Source organism: Prosopis cineraria, unplaced genomic scaffold, assembly GCF_029017545.1.
Source record: "Prosopis cineraria cultivar Desert tree isolate PC_DT_omini unplaced genomic scaffold, ASM2901754v1 PC2, whole genome shotgun sequence".
NCBI classification, from domain to species: domain Eukaryota; kingdom Viridiplantae; phylum Streptophyta; class Magnoliopsida; order Fabales; family Fabaceae; genus Prosopis; species Prosopis cineraria.
This window is the reverse complement of record NW_026555333.1, coordinates 35,436,546-35,450,303: the sequence shown is the minus strand read 5'-3', so window position 1 is coordinate 35,450,303 and position 13,758 is coordinate 35,436,546. Positions and strand designations below refer to the sequence as shown.

The 13,758-nt window shown below is 29.7% G+C and overlaps 1 protein-coding gene and 1 non-coding gene across 2 annotated transcripts; both read left to right on the top strand.

Annotated features, from left to right (window-relative positions):
* The first annotated feature begins 4,356 nt into the window (after positions 1–4,356).
* On the top strand, positions 4,357–8,244 carry LOC129303659 (UDP-glycosyltransferase 87A1-like). Its single transcript, XM_054943113.1, has 3 exons — positions 4,357–4,993; positions 6,342–7,172; positions 7,974–8,244. Exons 1-3 carry the CDS (start codon positions 4,510–4,512, stop codon positions 8,063–8,065), a joined length of 1,407 nt encoding a protein of 468 aa, XP_054799088.1. The 5' UTR covers positions 4,357–4,509; the 3' UTR covers positions 8,066–8,244.
* An 818-nt stretch (positions 8,245–9,062) lies between these two features.
* On the top strand, positions 9,063–9,135 carry TRNAE-CUC (transfer RNA glutamic acid (anticodon CUC)). Its single transcript has one exon. It is a non-coding gene; the product is annotated as a tRNA-Glu (tRNA).
* Positions 9,136–13,758: the final 4,623 nt, after the last annotated feature.

Genomic DNA, 13,758 nt, shown 5'->3' with positions numbered 1-13,758 from the left:
ACCATATAGTCAGATACTACATTTTCACAGCTTCCACTATCAATGATGACATTACAAACTTTTCCTTGGGTCGTGCAACGAGTGTGAAAAATGTTGCGTTATAGCCAAAGTTTTTCTTTGACTATAGTTGTATATAAACTTCTTCGAAGCACCAATACTTCTCCTTAATCAGCAGGCATGACCTCCTCATCATATACAGGATCAGTGCTATAAAACTCAACATCCTCCTCATCTTCTTCAGGTGCTTCATACTCTTATCCTTCCCTGATAGTGACAATCCTCCGGGTAGGACAATCCCCAATAATATGGCCAAATCCTTAGCATTTAAAGCATTTGATTGCTTTAGAGCTAGATTCCTTGGTAGCATTAGGTGACGGTTTGCACATATCACTAGATTATGGCTTGCTTAAGGAGTTGGTCTGCTGAAATTCTGCTTTACAGGCTTCTAGATAACCCCTAAAAGAAGAAGGCTGGAAAGAGGATCTCTTGGGCATCTATTTCTCAACACACATGGCTAGATGGATTACATCATCCAAAGTCTAATACTACTGAAGCTGGACTGGCCGGCTGATATTAGTGTTTAAGCCTGCAAGGTACGAAGCTATTGTTTGCTCCTCCTTCTCTTGAATGTGATACTTCATCATGAGTTATTCAAATTCTCTAGTATATTTTTCTACAGATAAAGACCTCTGTCAAAGATTTTACAACTGGAAAAAGTTATTCTGATGGTAATGATCTAACAGAAATTTCCTGGTGAGCTGGCGTCTCATTTTCTCCCAAGTCTCAATCTTGCACTTTCTCTCATGTTCTCACTTCTGTCTAAGGTTTTTCCACCAAATGAAGCATGTTTCTTGAGTTTGAGGGTGATAATCTTGACTTTCTGTGCATCTAGAATTTTCTTGTATTCAAATACTCGTTCAATAGTTTGAAGCCAGTTTACAAATTCATTTGGCTAGAGTCTTCCCTCAAATTTAGGAATGTCTACCTTGATGTCATTAGGGTAGAATTGTTGTTGTCGTGGACGACAGTGGTTGTCAGTGGATGACGAACTACTGTTTCTCGAATCTCCTTCTAGGTTTTCTCTATTCTTGTTTAACAAAGTTCGCTGCATTTTCACAATGGCTTCCAACTCTTGTATCCTACATCTCATCTATTTCATCTCAACCTCGTGCACATGCCTATATCTTAAAGGCATTTTGATAAGTGTCAAGGCTAGGGATATTAGAAAGATTGAGGTGCAAAATGAAAATGTTAAAAGGATATAAGGGTAGAATGGGAATTTTGGAAAGTATAGGGGAAAAATGGAAATTTTGGAAAGTCTAGGAGTAAAATGGAGATTCTAGACGTATAGAGGGTCAAAGTGTAATTTATGAAAAATTTAAGGGTCAAAATAGAATTTAGGTAAAATTAAGAGGCAAAAGTGTAATTTTAGGAAAGATTTAGGGTCAAAATGAAATTTCAAAAACTTTTGGGGTCAATATCAAAATTTCAAAAAGTTAAGGGTTAATATGAAAAGATTTGGGGTGAAAATGTAATTTTAAAAAATATGGCTGACTAGGTAAGGTGACATGGTAATTGTGACATGTGGCGGGAAATTATTGGGCACGTACCAGATGATGTCATCATCTTCTTCCTACAGAAGGCGCATGACAGCTCGTGAACTAGTGGTGAGGTGTGTAGATTTTTTATGGTAGCGCGTGACGACGCATGGTTTATTTTTTTAATAACGGGAAACCTCCTGTTCCATGTTTTTGGACCTCCTAAGTATGATGGTAATATTAGTTTTTCGAGAAAATGCCTGGATTGCAAAACGCGAAGACATCAGGGACTCCTCCTCTATTCATAACTGGATTCCTATTTGGTGCACTAGACTCTTCATCTTCCTCCTCTATTTAGATCGATCGATTCTTCTTCCCTTGCATTATTCGCATGGCTAGAATCCTTTTCTCTCCCTTCATTTTGCATTGTTGCTAACTTGATGTGGACTATAAATCAAAATTTCTTGCATCCTTCTCCTTTTCTTTATGCGTGTCTTTTAGAGTGAATAATGGATAAAAACTAATATAATTCTTGAATGGTTTAATGCATAAATGTCACCACATTCTCCATTTTTTTAGTATAATGATTTGGTTTGAATGCCAGTCATTTACCATTGTATAATTTGAAATGAACAAGGATGGACACAATGCTACTATTTGTATATGGACAAAATGTTATGGAAGATTCTTTGAATTCAAAGAGAAGTGTTTATGTTTTATTGAATTGTTTATTTTATATTTACCACATGTTTAGTCTATTATAATATTCCTTGCTATATTTTTTTAACTATATAATTGGGATGTTATTTAGTTGAAAAACTATTTTTTAATCTTAGATATTTTAGCTGATATTATACCCCTACATACAATTGAGGGGCTTAACTTTTGAGTTGAAGCAGAGGAACTTGTGAATAATCATCTTTTGAAATAATCTTGAATGTGTAAATTATGTTTTATAAATCCTATTCTAGGTACTCTACAAAAATTATAGTTAGAATCTTCGTTTGATTTCCTATATTATGGGTTTGCTAATAGGAGTAAAGCTTCCTATTATTATCTTGTTCTAAAAATCGTTATTGTAGAATTATTAGGAACTCCTATTTTCAGAGGAGTTTTTGCTAAAATTTTTAAGAAAGTTCATAACTTTGTTTAAAATAAATATATATGTTGAAAGAATTTTATTTTATATGATAAATGGGTTTATGGTTAAAATCAAATTTTTCAATATTAAGGTTTTAGAGATGTGGGTTTTTATAAATACTACACATCCCATGCTAGTCACATCTTAACATTTGGGGCATGACCAATGTGTTTTAAGGATTTAGTTCTTTTAATTCAAATGAAACATATTAGAAATGCTTTATAAATAATATGGATGAAACACATATATATATAGACACTTGTTCACGATTGAGCAACCCAACTTTGACCCTTCTCGCTGGAGGTGGTCTCGCCCTTACTTGTGTGTGACTTAATTGTGATTCTCCCTTAAATTTACCCCTTTACTTCATATCATAGGTATTGATAACAACTTTACCATTCTTAAAAAATAGTTAAAATATTGAGTTTTTAAATAAATATTGTACATATTTTTAAGTATGTTATCATTATCATTAGATGTCATGTGTGTGTATACTTTTTTTTTAATAATAACAATAGAAATTCATTTTTATACACATAACAATTGAAACTCTAATAAATTATTCTTAAAAAGTAATACTGAATTAAGTAAGAATATAGTGAAAAAATTATAAAAAGAACTCAATACCTTATATATTAAATTAAGTAAGACTTCTAAAAAATACTTTATATCATAAACTAAGGAGTATATATAATTATTTAATTAAAATATGATAATTCTATGATTAAAAATATTTTAAAAATGTAAACATATATTCAAAAAAATATAAAAAATATAAATTTTATATCGTCAAAGAACATAGTTTTTAAAAGTTTTATCTTACAGGAGATTTCTCACTCGTATTAATTCAAATCCACTTACAATTAATGAGATATCCTAACATCATAGCATTAAATACAATCAACTCATTATCATGAGAGGTTTAAATTTAAATAATCTAATTCACTATGTGTTGATTTAACGCATCCTTCTCTAACAAGAAGGGAGAGAGAGGGTGATAAGAGAGTAGCCAAACTCAATTGAAATACTTCCCTCTATGCTGGCGTCAAATGTTTTCTGGATAAATGAAAAAAAAAAATAATCAGACAACGCGCCCTTAAATTTCTCCAAACATTGAATGTGATGGCATAAATGATGTTCATGGGACCCAACAAGAGACGCACAGAAGCCAACAACTATTTCTTATGATACTATTTCTAACTTACCTTCAACAAGGAAAATCTTAAAAATATTAATTATATTTAAAAATTTAATAAATTTTAAACTTTGTCTCTTTTAAATTACATATTTTAATAGCATACTCTCTCTTATTTTATTTATAAGGTGGAAAAAAAATTTTATCCTATTTATAAATCATATTATTAAATTTTTGTTATAAATTTTTTTATCCTTCATTAAATATTAAAAAAAATTATATTATTAAAGTATGTATATTTAATTTGGACAAAATTAAAAAATTATTAATTTTTTAGACAATTAATTACTCATAATTTTTTTTAATTTTGATAAAAAATGATTTATGAATCAAATGGAGTATTTTTTTTTTAAAGTTTCACCTACATTTAATGAAAGGTAAAATAAAAAATTTATAATAAAAATTAAATGATGTGATTGGGAATTAGACGAAAAATTGTCTTCTATGTCCGCGTTATAAATAGGATACAAATGAGCAGCATTCACCTCCAACAAACAAGTGGAATACAAACATTAAAGAGCAAGTCAGCAGTCAACTCCAATATCTCATCTCAAAGGGCTGCTTCATCATTATCGTCTTCACTTGATTAGCTCTATCTTCCTACTTCTGTAACATTTCTCACTTCCATCAGTTCCATGGAGGTCCCACCAACCGTTGCCTGCCACGTGGTTGCCATGCCCTACCCAGGTCGAGGCCACATCAACCCCGTCCTCAATTTCTGTAACTTGCTTCTATCCCATAACCTTGACATCCTCGTCACTTTTGTGGTAACTGAAGAATGGCTCGGCTTCATCGGTTCACAAGCCAAGCCCCAGAATGTCCAGTTCAGCACTATACCCAATGTGATCCCGTCCGAGCTGGATCGTGCAGCCGACCTTGTCGGCTTCGTCGAAGCTGTCTTGACGAAAATGGAAGCTCCGTTTGAGCAGCTCCTGGATCGGCTTGAGCCGCCGCCTACACTGATCATACATGATACTCTTCTCTTCTGGGTCGTCGGAGTCGGTAATCGAAGGAATATCCCCGTTGCGTCGTTTTGGACAATGTCGGCGTCGTTTTTATCAGTGTTCCAGCGCTATCATCTTTTAGAGCAACATGGGCATTATCCCATCAATGCATCGGGTTAGTGCTACTATCTTCTTTGTTTTACTCTTCGGATAGAGGTTTTGTTTTGTTTTGTTTTTTTTTCTTTTCACAAGTACTGGCTGAAAACTCGCGTTGACTGTTTAATATTCAACCAGCTTTTAACTATTAGACGAGTTTCTGTTGAAGTGTAAAAAATTTTTAAGTGCTGATTTGACTTGATTGTTGTCATTCACAAAATTTTTGTTGTGGCTTCGTTGTTCCAAAAACACACAGAGCTTTCAACTATTTTTTTTTTCCCTAAGTGGCAATTACTTTATGGATAAAGTTTTTTAACAAGTTAGTTGAATTCAGGGTAAAAATTGTATATTTTGACCATTACAACATTGTTAAATATGCTATATAAGTGTTTTAATCATGACACAATTGAAATTTTAATAAATTATTTTTTTAAATGAATAATATAAAGTGAAGTACATAGGTATAGGTGAAAAAAAAATTATAAAAACGCTTTATGTTTTTGAAACTAACTAAATCAAGGGAGTGTATTTCAAGGGAGGTTGGTGCTTGGAAATTCAGATTAACTTTTTCGTGTTGAAATTAAAGAGATTTCAACTACTCCCTCTTATCCACAATACATAGGGCAGTATTTGTAACTTTTATGGCTGTTCAAGAAAATTAATTGAATTCTTAATTTTTTAAAATATTGTATATCTTTTCAATTACATTTTTATTAAATATTTTAAAGAAATGCCTTAATAATTATGACAACTAAAATTCTAATGAAATTTTTATCAAATATAATAATAAATGAAGTATATAAATACAGTGGAAAAAATTATTGTCCTATATCTTAAACTAAGTAGGACTTAGAAAAAAAGAAAAATTAAATGCCGTATATCATGAATCAAAGAGGAAGTACATTTCAAGGAAGGTTGGTATATATATTTGAAAAGTATGAACATGATAAGTAAAAATGAAAATGACACAAAATCAACTTGACTTTTCTTCCTTTTGGACAATTAAATAGAATAAAGTAGTTTTATGATATTCCTTCATTTAATAATGTAAGACATTTTTAATCAAATCTCACCTCTTAATAAAGTAGTTACCTATTTTCAAATTGACCCTATATTTTTATATTTATATCTATTAAATACCTTACAATAAATATAAAGTCATTATCGATAGATATACTTTTAAAAAAAAACAATGATTACATCTTGAAAAATTAAAAATACCTTACATTCTTTAACATTCGACTTTTTAAAAAATATCTTATATTTTTAAATGAAGGGAGTATGAAATATATAATTCAACGAACTAAAGTATACAAACTTAATTAATTATGTTTTTTTTCCTTTATTATATTAAATGCTTGCAACAGAAGTGGGCCACAAACGTGTGGATTATTTTCCTGGGATTTCCTCAACCCGTCTAGTGGATTTTCCTCTCAGAGACGGAAGCTTTAGCTGCCAAAGAATGTTGCAACATACCTCCAAATATCTTTCTTTTGTACCCAAAGCACACTATCTCTTATTCCCTACAATACACGAGCTTGAACCTCAAACCATTCACGTGTTAAAATCTGAATTCTCTTTGCCCATTTATGCCATTGGCCCAGCCATACCTTATTATTTAAATGTTAATGACCAAACTCACCTCAACAACAGCTACTTCCAATGGCTAGACAACCAACCTTCTAACTCTGTGATATACATCTCACAAGGAAGCTTTCTCTCAGTTTCACAAGCTCAGATCGATGAGATCGCAGCAGGTTTACGGTTAAGCCGTGTTCGGTTCATCTGGGTAGCGAGAAAAGAGACTCATAGGCTAGGAGAGATATGTGGAGATGTTGATGATAAGAAGGGTTTAGTATTGGAATGGTGTGAGCAACTGAGAGTGTTAATGCATGATGCTATTGGTGGTTTCTGGTCTCACTGTGGATGGAATTCAACTAAAGAAGGTCTGTTTACTGGTGTTCCTTTTCTTACTTTTCCAATAGTGATGGATCAGCATTTGAACAGTAAGATGATAGTGGAAGATTGGAAAGTTGGCTGGAGGGTGAAGAAAGATGTTGATCCTCAAAGATTGATAAGTAGAGATGAGATTGCTGGGTTGTTGCAGAAGTTTATGGATTTGAATGATAAAGATGGAAGAGATATGAGAAAGAGAGCCAAAGAGCTTCAACGTGTTTGTCAGCTTTCAATAGCAAATGGTGGCTCCTCTGAAACTAATCTCAATGCCTTTATCAAAGATGTCACGAAGAGCTAGGGGATACCATAATTAAGTGAATCTGGATATGTATTTTGCTTTTTATAAATAAGTACTCCCTCCAATAAAAAATATAAAATATTTTTTAAAATATTTGATGTTAAAAAAAAGTAAGGTATTATTAATATTTTAAAGTGTAATTAGTGCATCTTCTTCCAAAGTTACTCCTAATAAATAAATTATTTTATATTAATTTTAAAATAAAATAAATGCCTTGTTAAATAAGGATAAATGTAAAAAATAATATTAATTTAAAAATAAATAATTATTTTATTATGAATGAGATTCAGTAAAAAAATATAAAATTTTTACCGTAAGGAGTACATCTTTTTGTATTCTGATTTTTGTGCAACTGTTAGCAGGAATTGAAGTGGTAGACTTATAATCAATGAGAGCAATGGTCAAAACTTTCTTGTCGTGGAAACAGAAATTATTTAGTGTAAACTTTTTGTCTTTATTACTATTATTTGCTAGTAGCTGCGCGCGCGCGCACATTATATCTTACGTTTTGGTATAATTAAGGTCTGTTTTTAAATTTACGCGCGCGCGCACGCACACACATTATATCTTACGTTTTAGTATAATTAAGGTTTGTCCTTAAATTTTATTTGATGGAAGAAAATGACTTGAATTCAGTAATTTTTATTTAATCAGAACGTCTGCAGGTTTAATTTTTTTAATATTAATTTGATATTAGAATAATTAAAATGTGTTAAAATTAATTATAATTTCTCTTATGTTTCAGTTGCTCTGCTTTTGCTTTTCAATCGTTACAAGGACGATGATGCTTACGTGGGTGGCGCTGGTGATAGCTTTAATAGATTAATTAACTACTGAGTAATTATTAACAGAAAAAGTATGAAATAGCGAAGTACCTAGGCTCCCATTCATTCGTGAGGTGTATTATAAATTAAACTGGATATCTCTGTTTTTTGGCCAAAAAAAAAAAAAAAGATACCTCTGTTTTGGTCAGAAACAATTAGGAATCTTTGTTGACAACTAATTCTTCGATCGCTTCGCCTGGCCTTTTCGTTATTTATATTCAATCAAAACTAAAAAAGAAAGAACGAGGTATGACAGTTAGGTCCTAGATAAATTTTTTAAAAAAACAGGTTGAAAATATTAATTTAGATTGATATAAATTTAAGAGTTTTAATTATAAATAAATATTTAAATATTAAATATAACTTTTACATAGTAACAGAAATTTTAATTTGTAACCATTTTAATTGATATTTATAATTTATTTTGTAAAAAATTTTATTGAGAATTTAACTCTCATTAACTCATTTCTTTGAGAGCTAGCTGTCATTCTCCCAAGAAAGAATGAAAGATTTTGTTTAAATCCACTTAAATGAAACTGATTCATATAGTCCTTTACAGTAAGTTATTAACACATACGATCTAGTTAAATAACTATTTTGTAATTTAATAATTACTGCTCAATTTCTATTTGTAAGACACTTTAATTAAATCACATGTGGTTAAAATTAGTTAAGAGTTTTGATTTTTTAAAAATTTCTATGGAAGTACCAAATTACACTTAATTAAAATTATTATCTTTACCTTCAAATGTTAAAGTCAAATATGCCACATAAATGAACCAATTGAATATGTAAGAATTTATGAAAATAACTCATTAATGTTTCATCAAATTTTATTAAGGATTAAATAAAGTTTCTAAAAGGTATTTTTTATTAAGAACAACAGGGAGCATTTTTTTTAGTTGGTGTAGACAATCTTGTATCACACCTTAGAGGGCGAGGGAGAGAATGAGAACGTCGTTTTTGCTTTAGCTATTGATATATTTTTTTGCATAGCACTTTGCTGTCTTTCCGTTGTAGTCTAGGTGGTTAGGATACTCGGCTCTCACCCGAGAGACCCGGGTTCAAGTCCCGGCAACGGAATATTTATTTTTTCATTAACTAATAAAGCACGGAGAGATTACGATATACGACGCTTTAGATCTACTATTTAAAGAGCTTCTTCATTGTCCTCTCTGATCAACTGCATCTTCATGGCTTCTGTAACTTAAATTTTGTTTCCATGGAAGTTCCACCAATAGTCCCCTGACACGTGGCGTTTATGCGTGATGAAAGCCGAGCCCACATCAACGCCATCCTCAATTTTCTGTGACTTGCTGTTCTCCAACAACCCTAAAGTCCTCCTTACCTACGTCATATCACTCAAGAATGGCTTGGCTTCAACGGCTCACAAGCCAAGCCGTGTTCAGCACCACGTCCATGTTATCTCCTCCGAGTGCTTCCTGGACTTTTGAAACTGTTATGACTTTAAAGAATTAAAAAATCTTGAAATTGTTGGCTTTTTATATTCAGATTTTGCCTCCTGTCTGAATGATTATAAGCTCACAATCGACTATATTTTTATATTGTCTGAAGGAGTCTTTTTTTAAAAAAGTGTAAAATAAACACTTACAGTAGTTTCATATATAGAAACTGAGTATATCGCTTGTTTTGAGACTAAATGTCAAGCTATATGGCTGAGAAAGTTGATATCTGGCATGCGCCTAGTTGAGTCAATATTACATCCTCTAATAATTTAATATGATAACAAATCTACAGCATACTATACTAATAACCACAGAAATTCCAATCGTACAAGGCATTTTGATAACAAACTTATGTTTGTGAAAGAGAAAATTGATAAGTTTCAAACCCATATGGTACACATTCCTAGCACGCAAATGCTTGCAGATCCATTGACTAAGGGTTTACCTGTAGAAGTTTTTCAAAATTATATAACTTATATGGGTATTGTGAATTCCTTTGATGCCCTGATTTAGTAGGAGTTTGAGAATCTTATTTGTTATAATTTCTCTTTAGGCTTTATTTTTTTTTTGTGAGTTATGCTCAATTCAATTATATGTGTCTATATCATTTGTATCTCTCATAAAATTCAATGATTCTGTTGTGATACGCTATGTATGTCACTTGTTTTCCCATAGGAATCAGTGATTTATGTTATTATCTTATTGAACTGTATTAGAATAAAATTTTATATTTTATTTAAATTTTGAGACATTATATCACTTGTTTCTCTATAGGATCCAGTGATTTTGTGAAGTTTCATTTTTTGAATTTTATTTGTGACTTGTTTATACAACTTGCTTAATTAATGTAATCCAAGTGGAAGATTATTGAAATATTTATATGAATTTACATTAATAAATAAACCCAAATAGATTGGTTTTTATGATATTGTGTGGACCGTGATAGGTAAATCACACAAGTGAGCCTAATGGGTAGAGGCTCAACCCACAACCCAATAGCCGTCAGTTATTTTCTATCTCTTAACTAACTGAGTTAAAGATAATATAATATAATTATTTAATTATTTAATAAAGCAATTGCTGATCTAATCCTTATAAGTCAATCAATCGATAACCACAAAACATATGATACATTTTCTTCTACTCCATTATCTCTACACTCTCTGAAAACTCTAGGGTTCAGTGGGTTGTGCATCTGTCTACATTCGAGATAATTAAGGTATCTTTAATAAGTGATCATGAATTTTTCAAGTACGCACATATTACTTTATTCTATCATATTTCATTATATAAGAATTGAGATATTAGATTTAACGTAAAATTGAAGGCTCCGTTTGAGAAGCTCATTGATTGGCTTGAGCCGTGGCCTACACTCACCACACATGGATGAGATTGTTGGGTTGGTGCAGAAGTTTCTGGATTTTAGATGATAAATATAGAATAGATATGAGAAAGAGACTCAAAGAGTTTCAAAGTAAATGTCAACATTCAATAACAAATGGTGTCTCTTTTGAAACTAATATCAATGCCTTTATCAAAGATATATATATATCACGATAAAGAGGGGATGGTATAACAAGCCTGCAATAATGTTGAATATATAGAAGACATTATTAATACTAGCAATTAACAAGTATTTGTTAGTGAAATGAGAAGTTATAATTTCAACAAGTCCACTTCATATTATAATAAGTCAATAAAATTGAATATGTAGAAAGTATTATTAACAAAAGTGAAATGACAAGTTAAATTATGATTTTTACCAAACCCACTTCATATTATAACAAGTTAATAAAATTGAATATGTAAAAGGTATTGTTAATAAGAGTGAAATGACAAGTCAAATTATGATTTTACCAAGCCTATACTTCATATTATAACAAGTTAATAAAATTAAATATATAGAAGGTATTGCTAATAAGAGTGAAATGACAAATCAAATTATGGTTTTAGCAAACCCACTTCGTATTATAACAAGTTAATAAGATTGAATATGTGGAAGGTATTATCAATAAGTTTCACTGATAAATTAACAAATATACATTTGTGAAATGATAAATTAATTAGTTAGGGTTTTAATAACAAGTCCAATTCATATTTTAAAAAAGAATGGTATTTTAGTTATTTCCTATCAAAATATATTTTCAACTCAGTCCCTTATATAATCATGTAGTGTATTTTTCTTTACCGAAAGTCTCCAAATATAATAGGCAAAAAAGAATATATATATATATATATATAGTTTACTCTTAAAATAGTTTTATACATAAAACTAGACAAATAATTTGAATATGGAGGATATTTAAGTAATTTTATTTTTGAATTCCGATCACTTTAATATTTTTTTGTCATTAAAATTTGTTATGGTCCTTCAATATAAATAAGCCTGGTCATTCCGCACTTAAATTTTATCTTGTCATCTTTATATGCTATTCCCCATTGCTTAGATTTCACCAATCGTTGAATTAGTCAACATGATTAAAGGTTGTGGGGCCTGCCTAGAAGCATGCTCCAATATTTTCTGGTTGTATTTATAAAAATGCTTTATTTTTTTATTCTATTTATAAATCATATATATATATATATATATACACATTGACAGATATCAGTCTATATGATTAAATTCTTATCACAAATTTTTCATTTCACCTTTTGTTAAATGTTGATGGAAAAGATATTTATTATTAATATATATATATATATAGTATGACCAAAATTAAAAAACTTATTAATTTGGAATGAAACATGTTGAATAGTACAAGTCACTTATTATAAGTATGACAGAAGAAGATCGAGGAGCTTAAAGTCATTACTGGTGTGCCCGTCTATTAGCCTCTTCTTTTTTTGATTCATATGCCATTCCCATTAATTAGATTTCACCAAACGTAAGTTGAATTAGTCAACAGAATTAAATGTTGAGGTCTTGTGGAATCTGCCTAGAAGCGTGTTCCTTTCTCTGGATTCATTTATAAGGATGCTTTTATTTTATTTTATTTATAAATTATACTTCTTTTGTTAAAAAATATAAAATATTTTTAATTAAATTTTACTTTTAAAAAAGTAGTTATATATTTTTAAACTAACTCTATCTTTTTATATTTACTCCTATTAAATACTCTATAATAAATATAAAGTTATTTATTAATAGAGATACTTTTAGAAGAAAGGTAATAATTACATATCGAAAAACTAAAAATGATTTATATTTTTTTAACATTCATTTTCTCAAAAAATACCTTATATTTTTTAATGAAGAGAGTATATATTATTCAATTATGTTATACTATATTTTAGTTTTCTTAACTTTATCCGAGTTTCTTTCCAAAAAAAAAAAAAAACTTTATCCAAGTCTTTATTTTAGTCATTAAATTCTATAAAATGTCCATTCAATTCTTTAACTGTATTATCATTAGTTTTATCACAAAAAAATTATATTAAAATTTTAAATATTAATAAAATATTTTAAATATTAACATATTAAATTTAATTTTTTTAAAAAATAAAAATAATCAGTGCACAAAACAATTATTTAAAATTAATGGTGTTAGGATTAAAAGAATACAAAAATATTTTATAAAATTAAAAGATCAAATTAAAATTTTATATAAAGTTATAAAGTTAGGGAATCAAAAAGTACACATTTGCCACTAAATTATTACCACAAGTTTTCCATTTGACTTTTTATTAAATGTTGGTGAAAAAAAGTATACTCCATCTAGTTCAAAATATAAGCATTTTTTTCTAGATAGTTTTGGTAAAAAATATAGTAACTTAGTTTTCATAAAACAAAAATTTCATTGTATCCCTTATATTTATTAATCTATATTTTTTTGTCTATAAATTTATGACTTCTTCTCACTTATTATAAATTGAAACTATGGGTAAAAAAAAAAAACAATGTATGTTTTCATGAGAATAATGATTCTCTTGATATGAGGATTATTGTTAAAAGTTACACTACTACAGAAAAGGAAATATTGGACGAATTTTTTTGCTCATATTGGATGGTTATGAACTGTCCAATATGAGACCGTCATATATTGATAAAATAAATATTAGATGATTATTAGAACCATCCAATATATAATATTGGACGGTTCAAAGATATGTGTAATATAGTGTCAGCATGGGGTGTACAAGGAAAAAATATATTGGATGATTCTTTAAATAATCGTCCAATATATGAACATATTGGATGGTTATTAACTATAACCGTCCAATATGTTTGAACGTACTGGAC

Bases quoted from the DNA above. Each gene is read 5' to 3' on its own strand.
- LOC129303659 (XM_054943113.1), top strand. From the start codon at position 4,510: ATGGAGGTCCCACCAACCGTTGCCTGCCACGTGGTTGCCATGCCCTAC. The intron at 4,994-6,341 runs GTTAGTGCTACT...TGCTTGCAACAG, and splicing joins TTATCCCATCAATGCATCGG to AAGTGGGCCACAAACGTGTG. The intron at 7,173-7,973 runs GTGGCTCCTCTG...CTTATGTTTCAG, and splicing joins TCAGCTTTCAATAGCAAATG to TTGCTCTGCTTTTGCTTTTC.